The 16,022-nt window shown below is 48.0% G+C and overlaps 1 protein-coding gene across 1 annotated transcript; it reads right to left on the bottom strand.

Annotated features, from left to right (window-relative positions):
• Positions 1-261: 261 nt before the first annotated feature.
• PGLYRP2 (peptidoglycan recognition protein 2) lies at positions 262-4,890 on the bottom strand. Its single transcript, XM_029218779.1, has 5 exons — positions 4,809-4,890; positions 2,607-3,689; positions 2,077-2,287; positions 1,172-1,469; positions 262-381 (listed from the first exon to the last, which is right to left on the bottom strand). Exons 1-5 carry the CDS (start codon positions 4,870-4,872, stop codon positions 322-324), a joined length of 1,716 nt encoding a protein of 571 aa, XP_029074612.1. The 5' UTR covers positions 4,873-4,890; the 3' UTR covers positions 262-321.
• Between the last annotated feature and the right edge of the window lie 11,132 nt (positions 4,891-16,022).

Below are 16,022 nucleotides of genomic sequence, written 5' to 3'. Positions count from 1 at the left end.
ACCGACACTATCCCCCAAAGGTCCCTGGTGGGATTGAGCTCCACGTGCCTCCCATACCCACATGCCTGATAAAGCACCCTTTCCCAGCTGCCTTCCCTTCCCTGTGTCACTTCCTTATTCCTCAGCTGATACGTCCTGGGGTCACTGCTCAGAGAACTACTTATCGACAAAGATTCTTGTCCCGGGGTCTGCTTCTGGGCAACCCTAAACTAAGACAGAACGTGCAAACGTAGATGATGCATGGACACAGGCTTTCTTCCCATGGTCTCTTTATTGGAGGTCTGTGGCTAGCAGGATCGTTGGAGGTGGCCTCCTACTGGATCACCTAGAGGCCCTCCTGGATCTCCTAGGGGCCCTCCTGGCAGTTCTTGGTTTCACATTCTAAAAAAGACAAGGGAGTGTGAGGTTTGGTGGTGGGGTGGGTGAGGGGTCGTGGGGCTGGGTCTGCCTTCCTCATGGTGGCACCCTAGATGGTAAGAGGACAGGGGCCCAAAGTGAGGGGGCAGGTACAATGCCAACTGCAGGCCAGCCAAATGAAATGGAGTGGTAGCTTGAAGGTAGAGCTAGATAGCACAGGGATGTTATAGAGGTGTTTTTGTGATCATGATCAGAGGTTGGGGTGCAGTCATCAGGCTGAGGTTGTGCTGACTGGGCCTGGATTGCTCCAGCGTAAGGGTTGTCATCAAGGGTCAGGAAGGCTGGGGCTAGCAAGCATCCTCAGGAGAGGATTGTCTCTCTGAGACTCTGAGATTGTCTGAGCAGAGGACTGCCATACTAGGTTAGGGGCTGGACAGAAGCTGTGCAGGTAAAAGGGTTTTCTGTAGAGGGTCACAGTCTGGGTCAGTGTTGTGTGGATGGGTGGGGGCGGGGCTTTGGGTAGGGGGCAAGGATGAGGGCAAGTTTGGGTGGCTGGGATGAGGTTGTGCAGACAGAGTGGCAGGGTGGGTAGGCTATATTGCAAGCAGAATGACTGGAGTCTGAGTCTAGATTGCCTGAACAGGCGAGCTGCAAGGGGGTTCAGGGTCCTGACTGAGGCTGTGTGGGCACAGGGTTACAGGAAGGAGTGAGGGGCCTGCTGAGGTTAGGCAGGCAGGCAGGGATCAGGGGCCGTGCTGAGCTTGTGTGGACAGATGGGCCTCAGGCCGAGGTAGTGCAGGCGTCGGGGACTCACCTTGTCGAAGTGCGGCCAGGTGCGCAGCTGGTTGAAGAGCGCGTCGCCAGGGCAGTCAGTGCGCACGAGCTGGCGGTGGCCGAGCAGCGCGTAGCCTGGCCGCAGGAAGCCGGCGCGCACAGCGCAGCGCGGGAGCTCGTCGCGCACCGCGCGCAGCGCGGCCTCTGCGGGCAGCTCCGCTGTGTAGTTGCCTATCAAGGCCACGCCGAAGCCGCGGGAGTTGTGGCCGAGTGTGTGCGCACCCACCCAGTGCCAGCCGCGGCCCTCGTACACGTAGCCGTCTGAGCCCACCACGAAACTGCGAGGATAGAGGGAAGCATGCACCACTTGGCGTGAGGCCCCGGCTCTCATCTGGCCCTCTACCCCAGTTTCCGCACCTGTGCCAAGGGCCGCCGCCACCCCAAGTCCCGCCCGGTCGCGCTGACTCTACCCCGTCCAGCCGTGTCCCACTCCCCGACCTAATGCCACCCCAGAAACCGTCCCGTTTCTCTGGATCTGCCCCCAACATTGGCCTCATCTCTTTCTACCCAGCTCCCTCCCCATTGTCTCAAGTCCAACTCCTGCCCAATTCAGAGCCCTTTTCTGTCTTAGGTCATATCCCATCACTGCCCCGTCCCAGACTCAGCCGCTACCACAGGTCCTGCTCCTCTCCCAAGTCCGGACTCCTTTCCTAGTTCCCACCCCAAACTCAGGAATCCCACTGTTGAGCTATTTCTGGTCCCTGTTAAGGCCCGGACCCTAGTCTAGGCCGCTCCCCTCTCCACATTGGCTCCACCCACCCTAAACTCCTTGCCGGCTTCGCTCAGGTCCAAACCCCGCCCCCTCAGTCTGGCTCTGCGCCCCCAGGCTCTACACTGCACCACCACTTGGTCCGCCCTGCCAGCGACTTGCAGGTTGCCGCCCACCTGTAGCCTATGTCGTCCCAGCCGCGAGTATACTGGTGGAAGCGCTGCATAGAGCGCATGTCGGCGGCGCAGCGCTCAAAGTCCGTGCAGGGCGACGCGGGCATGTATGTGTGGTGTACATACAAGAACCCGAGCGGCAGCTGCAGCGGCGTCGGGCGGCCCTGGTACGGGGCCGCGCCCCAGCGGCAACGTGGGTGGATGGCTGGACACCCTGAGAGGAAGAGAGTCCAGCACGGGAGTAAGCAAGCGTTTCTCTGCCTGCCGCCTCCTCCCACACTAAGAGTGCATATAAGGATCATCCCTTCAGTCTCCTCCCAGATTTGGCGACAGATCAGTCTCACACCACACTGGCCCCCATTGGGATCTAACTTAACTAAATCTAACAGCATCCTAGTCCTGTTGGCCTCCCAGCCAAAGCCCTTATTGCCCCCTCTGGAATCCCCCAGTCCTATATCCTCCTGACCTGTGGGGCACTGAGAATGTCTGTATATGTGAGAAGGAGCATTACAGGGGGTGGGGGCCCTTCTCACCTAGGAAGGCCTCAGTGAACTCCTTGGTAGCATGGGTGGCCACCTGTGCCAGCTGTTCTTGGCTCATACCCTGAAGCTGAGGGTGTGCTGGCTCCAGCCTCTGCAGCAGGATGAGGGCCCCCCATACCTGCTGGGTCAGAATGGGAGTTGGAGTCAGAGCAGCTCCGTTCTGCCGTCGGAAGTTGCTGCGAAATCCTGGGTCTCCCGCTACCCCGGCTCCATAGTACTGGCTCAGCAGGTGGCTGAGGGGTGGCCGGGGCTCAGGGGACCGGCTCAGGTAGTCTCCAAGGAGGGCCCCATCCAGGGCACCATTGAGGAAGGCCGTGGTGAGGGTTGATGCTTCAGGGTCCAGGAGCGTGAAGGTCCGGGGAAGAGAGAGCTGGTCCCAGCAACCCTCAGTTCCCAGTGAATGGCTCCAGGTCTGAGGGCCCTGGAGGAAGTTCAGGCCCAGGTCTCTGGCCAGGGTGACCACTAGGAGGCTGTCCACAGTGGTTGGGAACTTGGCTTTGGTATCTGCTGAGGAGGCTTGGACATCTGGAGAGGTGACTTGGACATCTAGATCTGTGGCTCTAACATTTGGAGACACAGCTCCGACATCTGCCCAGGTGACATCTGAAGAGGTATCCCTGAGTCCTGGGGAGGTGGCTCTTACATCAGGAACCGTGGCCCCAAAGTCAGGAAAGGTGACGCCAGCATCCGGAGGGGTGCCCGTGCTGTCTAAGGGCAGGTTTACGACCCTGTTCCCCTGCAGCCCTGCCTCCAGCCCTGCCAGAAGAGGCTCCACAGCCACGGTTGAGCCATCGGATGCCAGCACCACCCCGCATTCCTTCCCGTCCCACACACCATGTCTCGCCACCTCCATGGTCAGGCCTTGAAGCTCTGGGCTCAGTGAAGGAGGATCCAGCATGGTGGTCTTGAGACTCTGTTCCTCCAGCAAGAAGTGTTGGAGAGGGTTGTGGGCACAAGAGTCCTGGGCTGACAGCAGCCGTGCAGAGGCAGTGTGGCCAGCCTCGGTGGCTGGTGCCTTCTGCTCGAGCTCAGCCAGTGCCTGGATGACAGAGTCCATGAGCAGGGGCAGGGTCGCTGAAGGAGGAGGGATGGTATTAGCCCAGCAGCCCAGCACCACCTGTTACTGAGCCTCCCCCTGCCGTTTCTACATCTTCTCAATGCCCCCTGCTCTTCGTTGGACAATCTTATGATGTCTGACATTGTCCTTGTGTAGGTGAGGAAACTGAGGCACAGACAACAGGTTAAGGAGCTTAGACTATCAGCGAGCACTGGGGAGCCATGGCAGGTTCATGAGCAGGAGAGATACATGGCCAGGTTGGAATTCTGATTGCTCCTTTGAGTGCCGTGTGGAGAATAGATTTTGGGGGGACCAGAGTAGAGAAGGGGAGAGAGTTTGGAGGTAAGCAATGAAGGTGGCTGAAGCCAGGATGGTGATGCTGTGATGGACAAGAGTGGGCAGAGTCTCCAGATATTTTGAGGGAAAGATGGACCGTTTTTCATGATGGATTGGAGTTTGGGGAATTTTAGAGGGAAAGGTGTCTCAAAGGATGTCCAGGGGAGGGTGGGCCTGTGCCTTGTGGGAGAAATGTCTATGGCTGAACTTGGAACTTAGAAGTCTGGGACTCAGAGCTGGGGTGGGTTGTTGAATAATTAAGCCTTTACTATGTGCCAGGCACCATTCTAGGTGACTTATATAACAACCCAGTTAATCTTCACAAGGACCCTATGAACGTGGAGAGGTTAAATTATCTACCTAAGATCACATAGCTAGGAAGTGGCAGAGGCAGGATTTGAACACAGGAAGTCTTAATCCTTACACTCTGCTGACTGCTGGAATTCAGGTTCTTCTCCAGACAGTTCACTCAGTGATTCCTCTATAACTTTGTTCTTCTCTCTGCCTAAAATGTCCTTTCCTGCTTCACCACCAAGTAAAATTCTTCTTCCTGTCCTAGATCTACGTCCCCTCCTGCAGGAAGCCTTCCTGATTTTTGCTCTTTTGGCCCCAGTTTCTTCCCCCAACCCTTGCCCTGATCCTATGGGGCTGGGAGCATCTGTGTTCCCAGACTGGAGGTTCCTTGAGACTGGGGCCTCCTGGATCTAGCCTCACCCTGTACAGGGCTGGACACAGCGGGGCAGCAGTATACTTCTGCTGAAATAAGAGTCCTGGCCTCAGGCCTCTGCCTTTTGACCTACCTGTGCCTGGCTCCGGCTGCAGCAGCAATCCGTACAGGATCCATAGGATAGCCTGGACCACCATTGTGGGCTTCCAGTTTCCAGGGGAAGTATCCAGTTTACCTCAGTGGAGACTTTGGCAGAGCTGGAAGGAGACAAGCATGGAGAACTGAGAGTGCCTTTGGCTACTGTCAAAGTCCAGCGGTGAATGACACGGCTGCCACTTGCAGAGCTGTGGGCGGGAGGCAGTGGTGGCGTGGGTACAGAGTGCCCTGGCTCAACGTCATCTGGGTCTCAGGGGCTTCCCCAATCCTATCCTGTTCATCCCAGGGTGAGGTCAATGGTCAGTAAGCCAAGCGCATTGCAGGAGTGGCCTGGAAACTAGGTAGTTCAGATTCCAGCAAACTCTGCCCATTGCCCAGGAGAGGTAAACTGAGGCTAATGCAGCGATCCACCCTTCCTATGGTGATCGTTCTGTAGCTGCTTCTGGCCACCAGAGGGGACTCTCAGGTGCCTGCCCGACTGGTAAGACTGGCTGTGATGAGGGTGAGGAGAGAAGGAGAGGCCTGAACTCGGCACTGCCGTCTGCCTTCTTTGATGCCAGCACTTTAGCCTCAGGCAGAGGTTGAGTGCAGGGGCTGAGGATTGTTTTTGTTGAAATAGCGTAGGGGGACCTGAAGATGTCATCTCTCATCTCATTCCAGCTCCGGATCCCAAGCTACCAGAGGTAGTTGAGAGCAGGAATTGGGCTGGGGTGTTTGGGACCCTGGCTTTGTCCCCGGAGCGGACTTCTGGGCTCACCTGGGTTGGCAGTGAGGGGTCCTCCCTCTTCCTCTGGTGCCTGTGGCCAAGTCCTGCTGAAGAGAGCCCTCCTCCTCTTTATCCAGCAGCAGGTGGGATGGGCTCATCATGGCTGGGGCTGCCGTGTAAATTACTTCACTGTTGGCCTCCCATCTCGAAACTAGCCTGGGGAATTTCCAGGAGACCCACCGGCCTGGGCACTCAGCACAGGGCGGGCCTTGGGCGGGCCTGGGAGTGCCCAGGCTAAGCCAGGCCTGGGATTCCCCAGGGGACCTACTTAGATATTGAGTGTCCTCTTTCTGGGCACTCAGCATGACCTAGCACAAAGCTGGACACACAGTAGGGGCTCACAGAGTTAGATGCTAAGAGAGGAGGATGAATAGAGGCTGCTCCCCAGGAGATTCTGAGGAAATCTCCTCCTCCATGTCCCAGTTTCTGAGGATTTGGGGTCAGGGGCTCTGCCTGATAGAACCACGTGGAAGATGTGGGCTGTGTGTCCATCCGGTGCAGGACTAGAGTGAGGAGATTGAGGGTGTAAAATTTAAGGTGGTGCCGAAAATCTCAGCCATCAAGATAAATAATATTCTAGCACAATGTTTTAAAAGACTAAAAGAAATGCAAAAAAAAATCCATGATGAACAAAATATCAACATTTTAATAAAGACAGGGTCAGGGGCAGTGCTGTGCTTAGACATCTTGGAGCCAGAAGTGAAAGGAAAAATCGGGAATTCTGATCCTGTCTTTGTGCCTCCCTTGCTTTACCTTCATCCAGGCCCTACATCCACCAGGGGGTAGCCCCCAGGATGTTGCGGGGTAACTGTCACATGAGATCCTCACCTAATGTCTGCTTGGTCTGGGAATGACCTTGATGTGGCATCACGGACCTTGGGTTTGTCCCTCTGATTCTCCCACTGATTGTGGCTGTGGAGAGACCCTTACAATTTTATTTAACTGCCAATTTACGCTCATTTTACCCAGCAGGAGGGTGAGCTCAGAGATGTTAAGTAACTTGTGCAAGGTCACATAGCTAGAACCTGGGGAAGGCTCCAAGCCCAGTGCATGTTTTCACTATCCTGTGGGTAGGTCAGGGTCAGAGTAATTATGACTCTTCATGCTGGGCAAGTGTTTGCAGACTGGCTACAGAGCAACTTCACACCCAGTAATTCTTGGGCCAGCCAGATGGGCAGCCTTGATACCTGTTTAAACCTTGAAGTTTGTGGTAGGAGCTGGGTTGTATTGGAGTCAGGGACATGACATGGCCAGCCAACATTTCCCTCAGGGTCTATCTGGGATTTGTGACCTTCTTGGGTAGGACCCTTCCTTCAGGAAGGCTCCTTGATTAGCCCTGGCTCCCCACTTCTCCCATTCTGGCCCCCTAGCCCAGGATTCCTACCTTTGACCCAGACCTGTCCATACAAGGTCTAGAGTTTCTCTGTCTGGTTCCATCTCCCCCAGACTAGGAGATGTTGAATTCTCTTGGGATGTCCAGAAATGCCCACCGCAGGTCAGGGACCAGATGGGTAGCAGGGAGTGACTGTTGAGCGCACCATAGACCTGATTGAGGATGTGGGGTCAATTTGAGGTTAGGCTCTGAAACACACACATGCAGACACCCACACACCAACGCACCTGGTCTTGGCTGGGCCTGGGAGGCAGCACAAAGGCTGGGTTTCCCATGATGAGTCATTCCCCGCCCCTGCTTCCCTCCCACTTCATGAGGCCCACTGCCAGGATATGTCAAGGCCCCTCCAGGCTGCAGACAGACCAGGGGTCTCATAAGAGTACCCAGGGCCTGGGGTCATCTCTAATGGAGGTAGCATTGGCACAGAAAGACAGAACCCTGGGCTCTGGATCTGAAGTGAACCTGGGATCGAGGCCAGAGGCCAGAGGAAAAGGAACTTGGGGCGGGGCAGGGCTGGGCTTGGGGCCAAGATCAGAGTTAATAACATTCATTTTGGTAACAGTAATGATAATAATAATGAAGACCCTGATAATAATAATAAAAACTTGTGTGCAGTTCTCTGAGATAAGATTTTATATGCCTACATTTTTTTAAATTTAATTTTTTAAATTGAAATATAGTTGATTTACAATGTCGTGCCAATCTCTGCTGTACAGCAAAGTGACTCAGTTATACACATAGAGACATTCTTTTTTTTTTTTTTGGCCACACCTTATGGCATGTGGGATCCTATTTCCCTGACCAGGGATTGAACCTGTGCCCCCTGCAGTGGTAGTGCAGAGTCTTAACCACTGGAACGCCAGGGAAGTCCTGAGACGTTCTTTTTTAAAATATTCTTTTCTATTATGATTTATCACAGGATACTGAATATAGTTCCCAGTGCTATACAGTAGGACCTTGTTTATTCATCCTATATATAACAGTTTACATTTGCTAATCCCAAACTCCCAGTCCTTCCCTCCCCCACCCCCATCCCCCTTGGCAACCACAAGTCTGTTCCCTATGTCTGTGAGTCTGTTTCTGTTTCGTAGATAGGTTATTTGTGCCATATTTTAGATTCCACATATAAGTGATATCATATGGTATTTGTCTTTCTCTGACTTACTTCACTTAGTATGATAATCTCTAGTCATATCCATGTTGCTGCAAATGGATTATTTCATTCCTTTTTATGACTGAGTAGTATTCCATTGTATATATGTACCACTTCTTCTTTATCCATTCATCTGTCGATGGACATTTAGGTTGTTTCCATGTTTTGTATATGCCTACATTTTAAAATTCAGCTCTGGGTTTTGTGAAGAGATGTAATATTCCATTGTATATATGTGCCACATAGAAGAGACGTTTTAAAGCAAGACTGGGCAAACCACAGCCTATGGATTGACTATCTGTTTTGTAAACAATTTTTTTTGTTTTTTGTTTTTTTTTTTCAAGGTGAAATCCACCTAACATAAAGTGAACCATTTAAAAGTGTACAATTCTGTGGCATTTAGTACATTTACAATTTTGTACAACCATCACCTATATCTAATCTAGTTCCAAAATTTTCATCACCCCAAAATAAAACCCTGTACCCATTAAGCAGTTACTTTCTGTCATCTACCAGCCCCTGGCAGTTGCCAGTCTGCTTTCTGTCTCTGTGGATTTACCTATTCTGGTCATTTCATGTAGTATGTGACTTTCTGTGTCTGGCTTTTTTTTCATTGAGCATAAAGTTTTCAAGTTTCATTCATATTGTAGCATGAATCAATGCATTTTATTATGAATCATTCCTTTATATGGCTGAATAATATTCCATTCTATGGATGTAGCACAATTTGTTATGTAAAATGAAAGTTTACCGGAACACATCCTCCCCCATTTGTTTACATATCGTCTATGATTATTTTCATGCTCTAATGGCAGAGTTGAGTCATTGTGATGGAGACCATTTGTCCTGAAAAGTTGAAAATACTTACTATGTGCATCCCCCACCTCCAGCTTTATTGAGATATAATTGACATATGACACTGTATAAGTTTAAGGTGTGCAACGTGATGATTTGTTATATGAATGTATTGCAAAATGATTACCACAATAAGGGTAGTTAACACATCCATCGCCTTACTTCACATATTTATTTTTTTTGTGTCTGTGGTGAGAACTTTAAGGTGTACTCCCTTAGCAACTTTGAAGTATACGAAATTGTTGACTATAGTCACCATGCTGTATGATAGGTTCTCAGAACTTATTTATCTTATAACTAAAAGTCTGTACCCTTTGACCAACATCTCCCCATTTCCCCCATCCCCAGCCTGTGGCAACCACCATTCTACTCTGTTTCTATATGTCTTTTTTTTTTTTCTTTTTTAAATTCCACATGTAAGCGAGACCATACAGTATTTGTCTTTCTCTGCCTGACTTATTTTACATAGCATAATGCCATCAATTTCCATTCAGGTTGTTGTGAGTGGCAGGACTTCCTTATTTTTTAATGGCTGAATTGTATATTTATTTATATTTATATCTATCTATCTATCCATCTATCTATATCACCTTTTCTTTATCCATTGAGAGGCACTTAGGTTGTTTCCCTGTCTTGGCTATTGTAAATAATGCATCAGTGAACATGGGGTGCGATACCTTTCTGGGTAGTGGTTTCATTTTGTTTGGATTCATGTGGCCTTTAAATAAAGTTTGCTGACCCCTGCTGAGCCATCCCACCCAGATTCCTATTCTCACACTGTTTCTTACTAGCTAGAGAAAGAGCCTTAGTCTTGAGCCCTCATTTTGTCCATCTCTGAAATGGGATAATAGTACCAAACTCATAGGGTTTTTGTGAGAGTTAAACAAGGAGATACATGCAAAATGTTTAGGACCATGCCAGCGTGTGGAAAGCATTCAATAAGTAGAGTCATTTCTGCTCATCCACCTGACTGCCCCAGCCTCCCCAGCAGAGGGTCAGCCCACAGGATAATCTATTACGGCCAGACTCCATGTCCTGGATGAGCCCAGACTCACAGTCATTTATTATTTCTGCATCTGGGGTACTAGTCCAAGTCAAGTCTTCCCTACTGGCCCCAGTCCCCCACAATACACACATATCATCTCAGAATAACATAACAACAGTACCTTAAACAATGTGATTGCTGAAAATCCATTTAAGACTTTTTTTCCGTTTTTTTTTTGTCTTTTGGGTATATCCCATTGGGAATGTGCCATCAAATTATTGTCCTATAATGTCTCTTGAAATAGTTTCATTTTGTAGTTTTGCCCCTAACCTGAAGCTTTTTTTTTTTTTTTTTTTTTTTTAACCTGAAGCTTTTGATTTTTAGGAAATTTCTTTTTGAGGACAGAAAGTTTTTATTTTTTTAAAACCGTAACAACAATAAAAACAACACCTCATGATAAGATTGTGCATTATAATTATGTGACTAGAAAAAATGTGGGATTAGAAAACATCTCAAATAACAGTATTTATATTATTATAATAACTGTTATTATTATTGAAAAATTCACCTCACTATTCCACCATCCCCATTTAAAAATATCTCTGAATATTGTACTATAACAAATGCAACTTAGACTAACTGGTCATTCAAATAAGGTAATGCCACTTTACCTTTTTTTATTGTGGTTAAATATACATAACATAGATTTTACAGTTTTAACCATTTTTAAGTGTACAGTTCAGTGGCATTAGGTACATTCACATTGTTGTACAACCATCACCACCACATCTATCTCCAGAAAATTTTCATCTTCCCCAACTGAAATTCTGTCTTCATTAAACACTAACTCCCCATTCCAGTTTCCCCCAGCCCTTGGCACTCACCATTCTATTTTCTTTCCCTATGAATTTGACTGCTCTAGGGACCTCATATAAGTGGAATCATATAATATTTGTCTTTTGTGACGGGCTTATTTCACTTAGCAAAGTGTCTTTAAGGTTCATCACTGTTGTAGCATGTGCCACCATTTCCTTTCATTTTAAGGCTGAATAATATTCCATTGTATGGATACACTACACTTGGTTTATCCATTCATCTGTTGATGGACATTTGGGTTGGTTCCACTTATGACTATTGTGAATAGTTCTGCTATGAACATGTGTGTACAAATATCTATTTAAGTTCCTGCTTTCACTTCTTTTGAGTATACACCTAGAAGTGGAATTGCTGGGTCATGTGGTAATTGTATGTTTACTTTTTTGAGGAACTCCCATACTGTTTTCCATAGTGGCTGCACCGTTTTACATTCTACCAACAGTGCACAGGGTTCCAAGTTCTCCACATCCTCACCAACATTTGTTATTTTCTTTTTTTTTTTTGCGTAAGCGGGCCTCTCACTGCTGTGACCTCTCCCGTTGCGGAGCACAGGCTCCGGACGCGCAGGGTCAGCGGCCATGGCTCACGGGCCCAGCCGCTTCGTGGCATGTGGGATCTTCCCGGACCGGGGCACGAAACCGTGTCTCCTGCATCGGCAGGTGGACTCTCAACCACTGCGCCACCAGGGAAGCCCTGTTATTTTCTTCTTTTATATTAGCTATCTTAATGGGTGTGAAGTGAGGAAATTATTTATTAAATCTAATATTATTTTAGAATTATGTAAATACTTAAATGGTTCCAAAGTCAAATCTACAGAATAAGATATATAGAGAGACATCTAGCTTCTATTCCAGCACCCTCCATCATGTTCTTTCCCTTCCTCTCAGATAGCAATTTACAATTTTTTTCATGGTTTACTCTCTCTCTCCCTCTCTCTCTCTCTCCATATATATATATATATATATATATATATATATATACATATATATGTGTATACATATATGTATATATATATATAGCTAGATAGATTCCATTTTGCTGTTTTTCCATTTAACACTGTTTCCTGGAGATCTTTCCACACTGGTATACGGAGCTCTTCCTCATTCCTTTTTATAGCTACATAGTACTCCATCATGTGGCTGTGCCACAATTTGTTTATTCAACCATTCCCTACTGTTGGACATATGGACATTTCCAGCTTTTGACAGTTTAAATGGTGCTGCTGTGAATAACCTTGTTCATTCATCTTTTCTTATTTTTGCAAGAAAACCATTGGGATATATTCCTCTAAGTGGATAAATACCTATATAATTTTGCCAGATATTTACTAATTTCCCCTCTCCAGGGCTCATATCACTTTGCATTTTCCCTAGTAAAGTATGTGAGTGTGTAAAATACAAACTTTTTCATTCAACCCAGTGGACTCCTATACATACTTCAAAACCCATCCCCAGTGTCCAGGAAGCCTTCCCTTCTCCTCAGGCTTTCTCTTCTTGCCTTTCCCAGCTCCAGAGTCCTTTCTCTGGTTCAGCCCTGACACCAAGAGTCTGTGAGTGTCTATGTCAAACTCCATACTCTCCAGACTAGGAGCTCCTTGAGTGCTGGCTCCAGGGATGAGTCTTCTTGGGGCATTCAGCCCAGGACTGGGAACAGAGAGGTGACAATAACAAAGGTTTTCTGCCTGAACAAAGGACAGCTCCTTAGCTCTGGGTCTCCCTGGCTTGGTTCTCTTGGGCCAGAGGAAAAGAACCAGGTCAAGCTAGCCAATATCCTGGGTTCTTCTGTTTTCCTTCTTGCTGAGTCACCTGTGCTTCCAGGGTGATGATCTCACTGTGGGTATCTATCACCTGCATGGCTCCCAGGCAGAGGAGTGGAAACTGCTTGAGGTCAGAGAGACCCCAGGTCCAATTCAGACTTCCCCACTCCCTGGTTGGAGCACCTCCTCTCTCTGTGCCTTGATTTTTCTATCTCTAAAATGGGAATAATAATGTATCTATCTTACGCTTGTAGCAAATGTATGGGTGATATGAAATCACATCAACCTGCTTCCCACCATTTATATCTAATTTATTTATTATTGAGGTGAAATTCATGTACCATAATATCAATCATTTCAAAGTGAACAATTCAGTGGCATTTAGTACATTCACAATCTTGTATAACTAGCATCTCTATCTAGTTCCAAAACGTTTTCATCACCCCAGATGGAAACCTCATACTGATTAAGTAATCACTCCCCGTTTCCTCTTCCTCGCTCCTCCCCAGCCTCTGGCAACCACCAATCTGCTTCCTGTCTCTAAGATTTACCTACTCTGGACATTTTATACAAATGGAATCATACATTATGTGACCTTTTGTGTCTGGCTTCTTTCACTTAGCGTAATGCTTTTTGAGTTTCATCCACGTTGTAGCGTGTGTCAGGGCTTCATTCTTTTATGGCTGAATAATATTCTAATCTATAGATATTTGATATTTTGTTTATCCAGTCATCATTTGATGGGCATTTTGGTTGTTTCCACTTTTGGCTACTGTGAATAGTGCTGTTATGAACATGCCTGCACATGCACTTGTTTGAGTATAGTTTTCAATTCTTTTGGGTCTATATCTAGGAGTGGAATCGCTGGGTCATGGGGTAACTCTACGTTTAACTTTTTGAGAAATCAGCAAACCCCACCATTTATTTTTACACATTTGATATCTCTAATGCCTCCCAAAGCCAGTGAAGAGAGAATTCTAAGTCCCCATTTTGCAACCAAGGAAACTGAGGCTGGGAGAGGTGGTGTCACACCATCCTGAGGTTAATAACCATAGAATAGTTCCCATCTGCTTAGTGGCCACTGGGTGCCAGACACTTCCTAAGGAGGGTCTTTGGTTTGGACCCCCATAGCCTCACCATCCCTGGAATCTGACAGATCTAGTTTAACTCCCAACTTGGGCAAGTTATACTCTGAACCTCCATCTCTCTTTATAATCTGAGTCCCAACCTTAATGTGAAAAATGAGTGTGGTAATGTAGGCAGACAATGGAGCATGTATGAAGCCTTTGATTTACAGATGAGTCAAGCAAAAAAGTGGTCGACTCAGGCTCAAAGGGGTGAAGTAACTTGCCAAAAGTCACATAGCAATTGGTGGCTAGATCCAGCCTGCAAGCATTTTTGAGGTTTCCTGAAGTTTAACCCCTTTGGAAGTTGGTGAGGTGAGGTCCATAAGGCAGGTCCTCTTGTGGGGAGGGGTTTGCTGCTGTGTTGCTTTGTTCTTTGGGGAGCTGACCTTTGACAACACAGAATCTTGCTGAATCAGCCTAGGGTGGCCTGTGGTCAAGAACAACAACAGATTCCCTGGCAGAGGTCAATTTTGCCGCAAACTGTTCACTCCCTTCCTGCTCTGCAGTTTATATCAGCACAGCTGAAGGCAGGGTGACTTCTGGGGTCCCAAACAGGCAAGGACCAGGCACCTCCTTGCCTCTAAGCATTGGCTCCTGCAGGTCCCTCTGCCTTGAGGCACCCACCCCACTTCCCTCTCATTTCTGCCTTGCATACACTAGAATCTTCACAATTGGCTTCTTCCCCCACCTCTGATCTCCTCTCCTAGTGCGTTTCCTGCTCCAGCCCACTGGCCTCTTGCTCCGTGAGGATGCCACCCTCACTCAGCCCCAGGGCATTTGCACTTGCTGTTCACTTTGCTTGGAACAGTCTTCTTCATATCTTCCTATCATTCAGGGATCATTCAAACACCTCCTAGAGGCCTAGCTCTGACCACCTTATCTAAACTAGGTTCCCAGTCCTTCCCTGCGAGAACATCCTATTTACTAAGATCCTTACCAGACATTATCTTATTCATTTGTTTAACTACTGCTGCCTTCCCCACTTGGATGGAAACTCCAGGAGGGCAGGGACCTGTCCTGCTCAGTGCTGCATCCTCAGGGCTGAGACCAGTGCCTGGCACACAGCATTCAGGTGTTCAACAAATGTCTGTCAACTGAGTGACCACTTGGCTCTTCATTATAAATATGAATTTTCTTTCCTCCTAAATTGGATGATGAGTGTGCAGGCTTTTTTCACACTGTGCATCCAAGTCCCAGAACTCTCAGATGGGTCACAGGAATTAAAATCCTGACTCTGTTTTCACCACCAGGCAGTGTTACCTTGGGCAAGTCACTGGCCCTCTGTGGGGCTCCAATTTGTAAAACAAAGCCCTTAATCCCCTTTTTTTTCAAAATCTGGTGAAAGCTGTCTCCAGTGAAAAAATGAATTCATGATTTGGTACTTGATATTAAGGGATTTAATGATTTCCCCCAAAGTCCAATTCTGGGGTTTCCTTTCCAGATAATCAGTATTAAAATTGATTTGTTCATGGACTCAGTTGGTCAGCAGTTATTCAAATGGCAGCAATAGTCTGTGCCCAGCCTCATGCTGGGAGATTCTGGGGTCCCAAAAGACCTAGTCCCAGGCTAGCTGGGAGGGTCCACAGTGGGAGCTTGAGTACAGCATGGGAGAGGAGCATAGAAAGGCTCCTGGAGGAGGGGCTGCTGCAGCTGGGTTTTGAAGGATGAATAGGAGTTTTTCTGGCAGGAAAGGATATTCTAGTAGAGGCAACAGCTTTTGGGGATTTGAGGGAGAGAGGAGAAATACTAACACACATGTATACAACATATAAGGGAGAATCCACTTTTCAGGTTGGAGTCTTGGGACCACCCCGACAGGGAAGGAGATGACTGCCCTCGTTTTACAGTAGAGAAGAATGAGACACAGAGATGCTAAGAAGAGCACTCCAGTCCACAGAGCCGGCAATTGGCAGAGCCAGGCCTACTGCGGGCTTCACCTAAAGGGGCATTCTTATTGATTGAGGGACAAGAAGGTTGTTTCTGACAGGCTGAGGTGGGGAGGGGGAGGGCTGAGCCAGATTAGCTGAGGGACAGGAAGGTGGAAGTAATTGGTTAGGTGGACAGACAGGAAGAGTCTAATTGGCTGAGAAGTAGGATATGGGAGTCTGACTGGTTGAGGATTAGGTGAGTAGTTTAATTAGCCAAGGAGCAGGAAGGTGGAGTCTGGTTGTCTGAGAAGCAGGAGAGTGTCTGATTGGCTGAAGAGAGGGAGGGCAGAGTCTGACTGGCTGAGGGCTAGGAGTGAGGGGGAAAGGGGGCGGAGTCTAATTGGATGAGAAA

Source organism: Monodon monoceros, unplaced genomic scaffold (genome assembly GCF_005190385.1).
Source record: "Monodon monoceros isolate NGI ecotype Baffin Bay Population unplaced genomic scaffold, NGI_Narwhal_1 Super_Scaffold_12, whole genome shotgun sequence".
Lineage (NCBI taxonomy): Eukaryota > Metazoa > Chordata > Mammalia > Artiodactyla > Monodontidae > Monodon > Monodon monoceros.
The sequence above is the reverse complement of the archived record's forward strand: the minus strand, read 5'-3'. Positions and strand labels throughout refer to the sequence as shown.

What these genes read in the sequence shown, in the direction of transcription:
- PGLYRP2 (XM_029218779.1), bottom strand. Translation starts at nt 4,872, where the DNA reads ATGGTGGTCCAGGCTATCCTATGGATCCTGTACGGATTGCTGCTGCAG. An exon ending in GCAGCCGGAGCCAGGCACAG is followed by an intron (nt 3,690 to 4,808) that starts GTAGGTCAAAAG and finishes CTCCTCCTTCAG; the next exon opens with CGACCCTGCCCCTGCTCATG. An exon ending in CCTGGCCGCACTTCGACAAG is followed by an intron (nt 382 to 1,171) that starts GTGAGTCCCCGA and finishes TGTCTTTTTTAG; the next exon opens with AATGTGAAACCAAGAACTGC.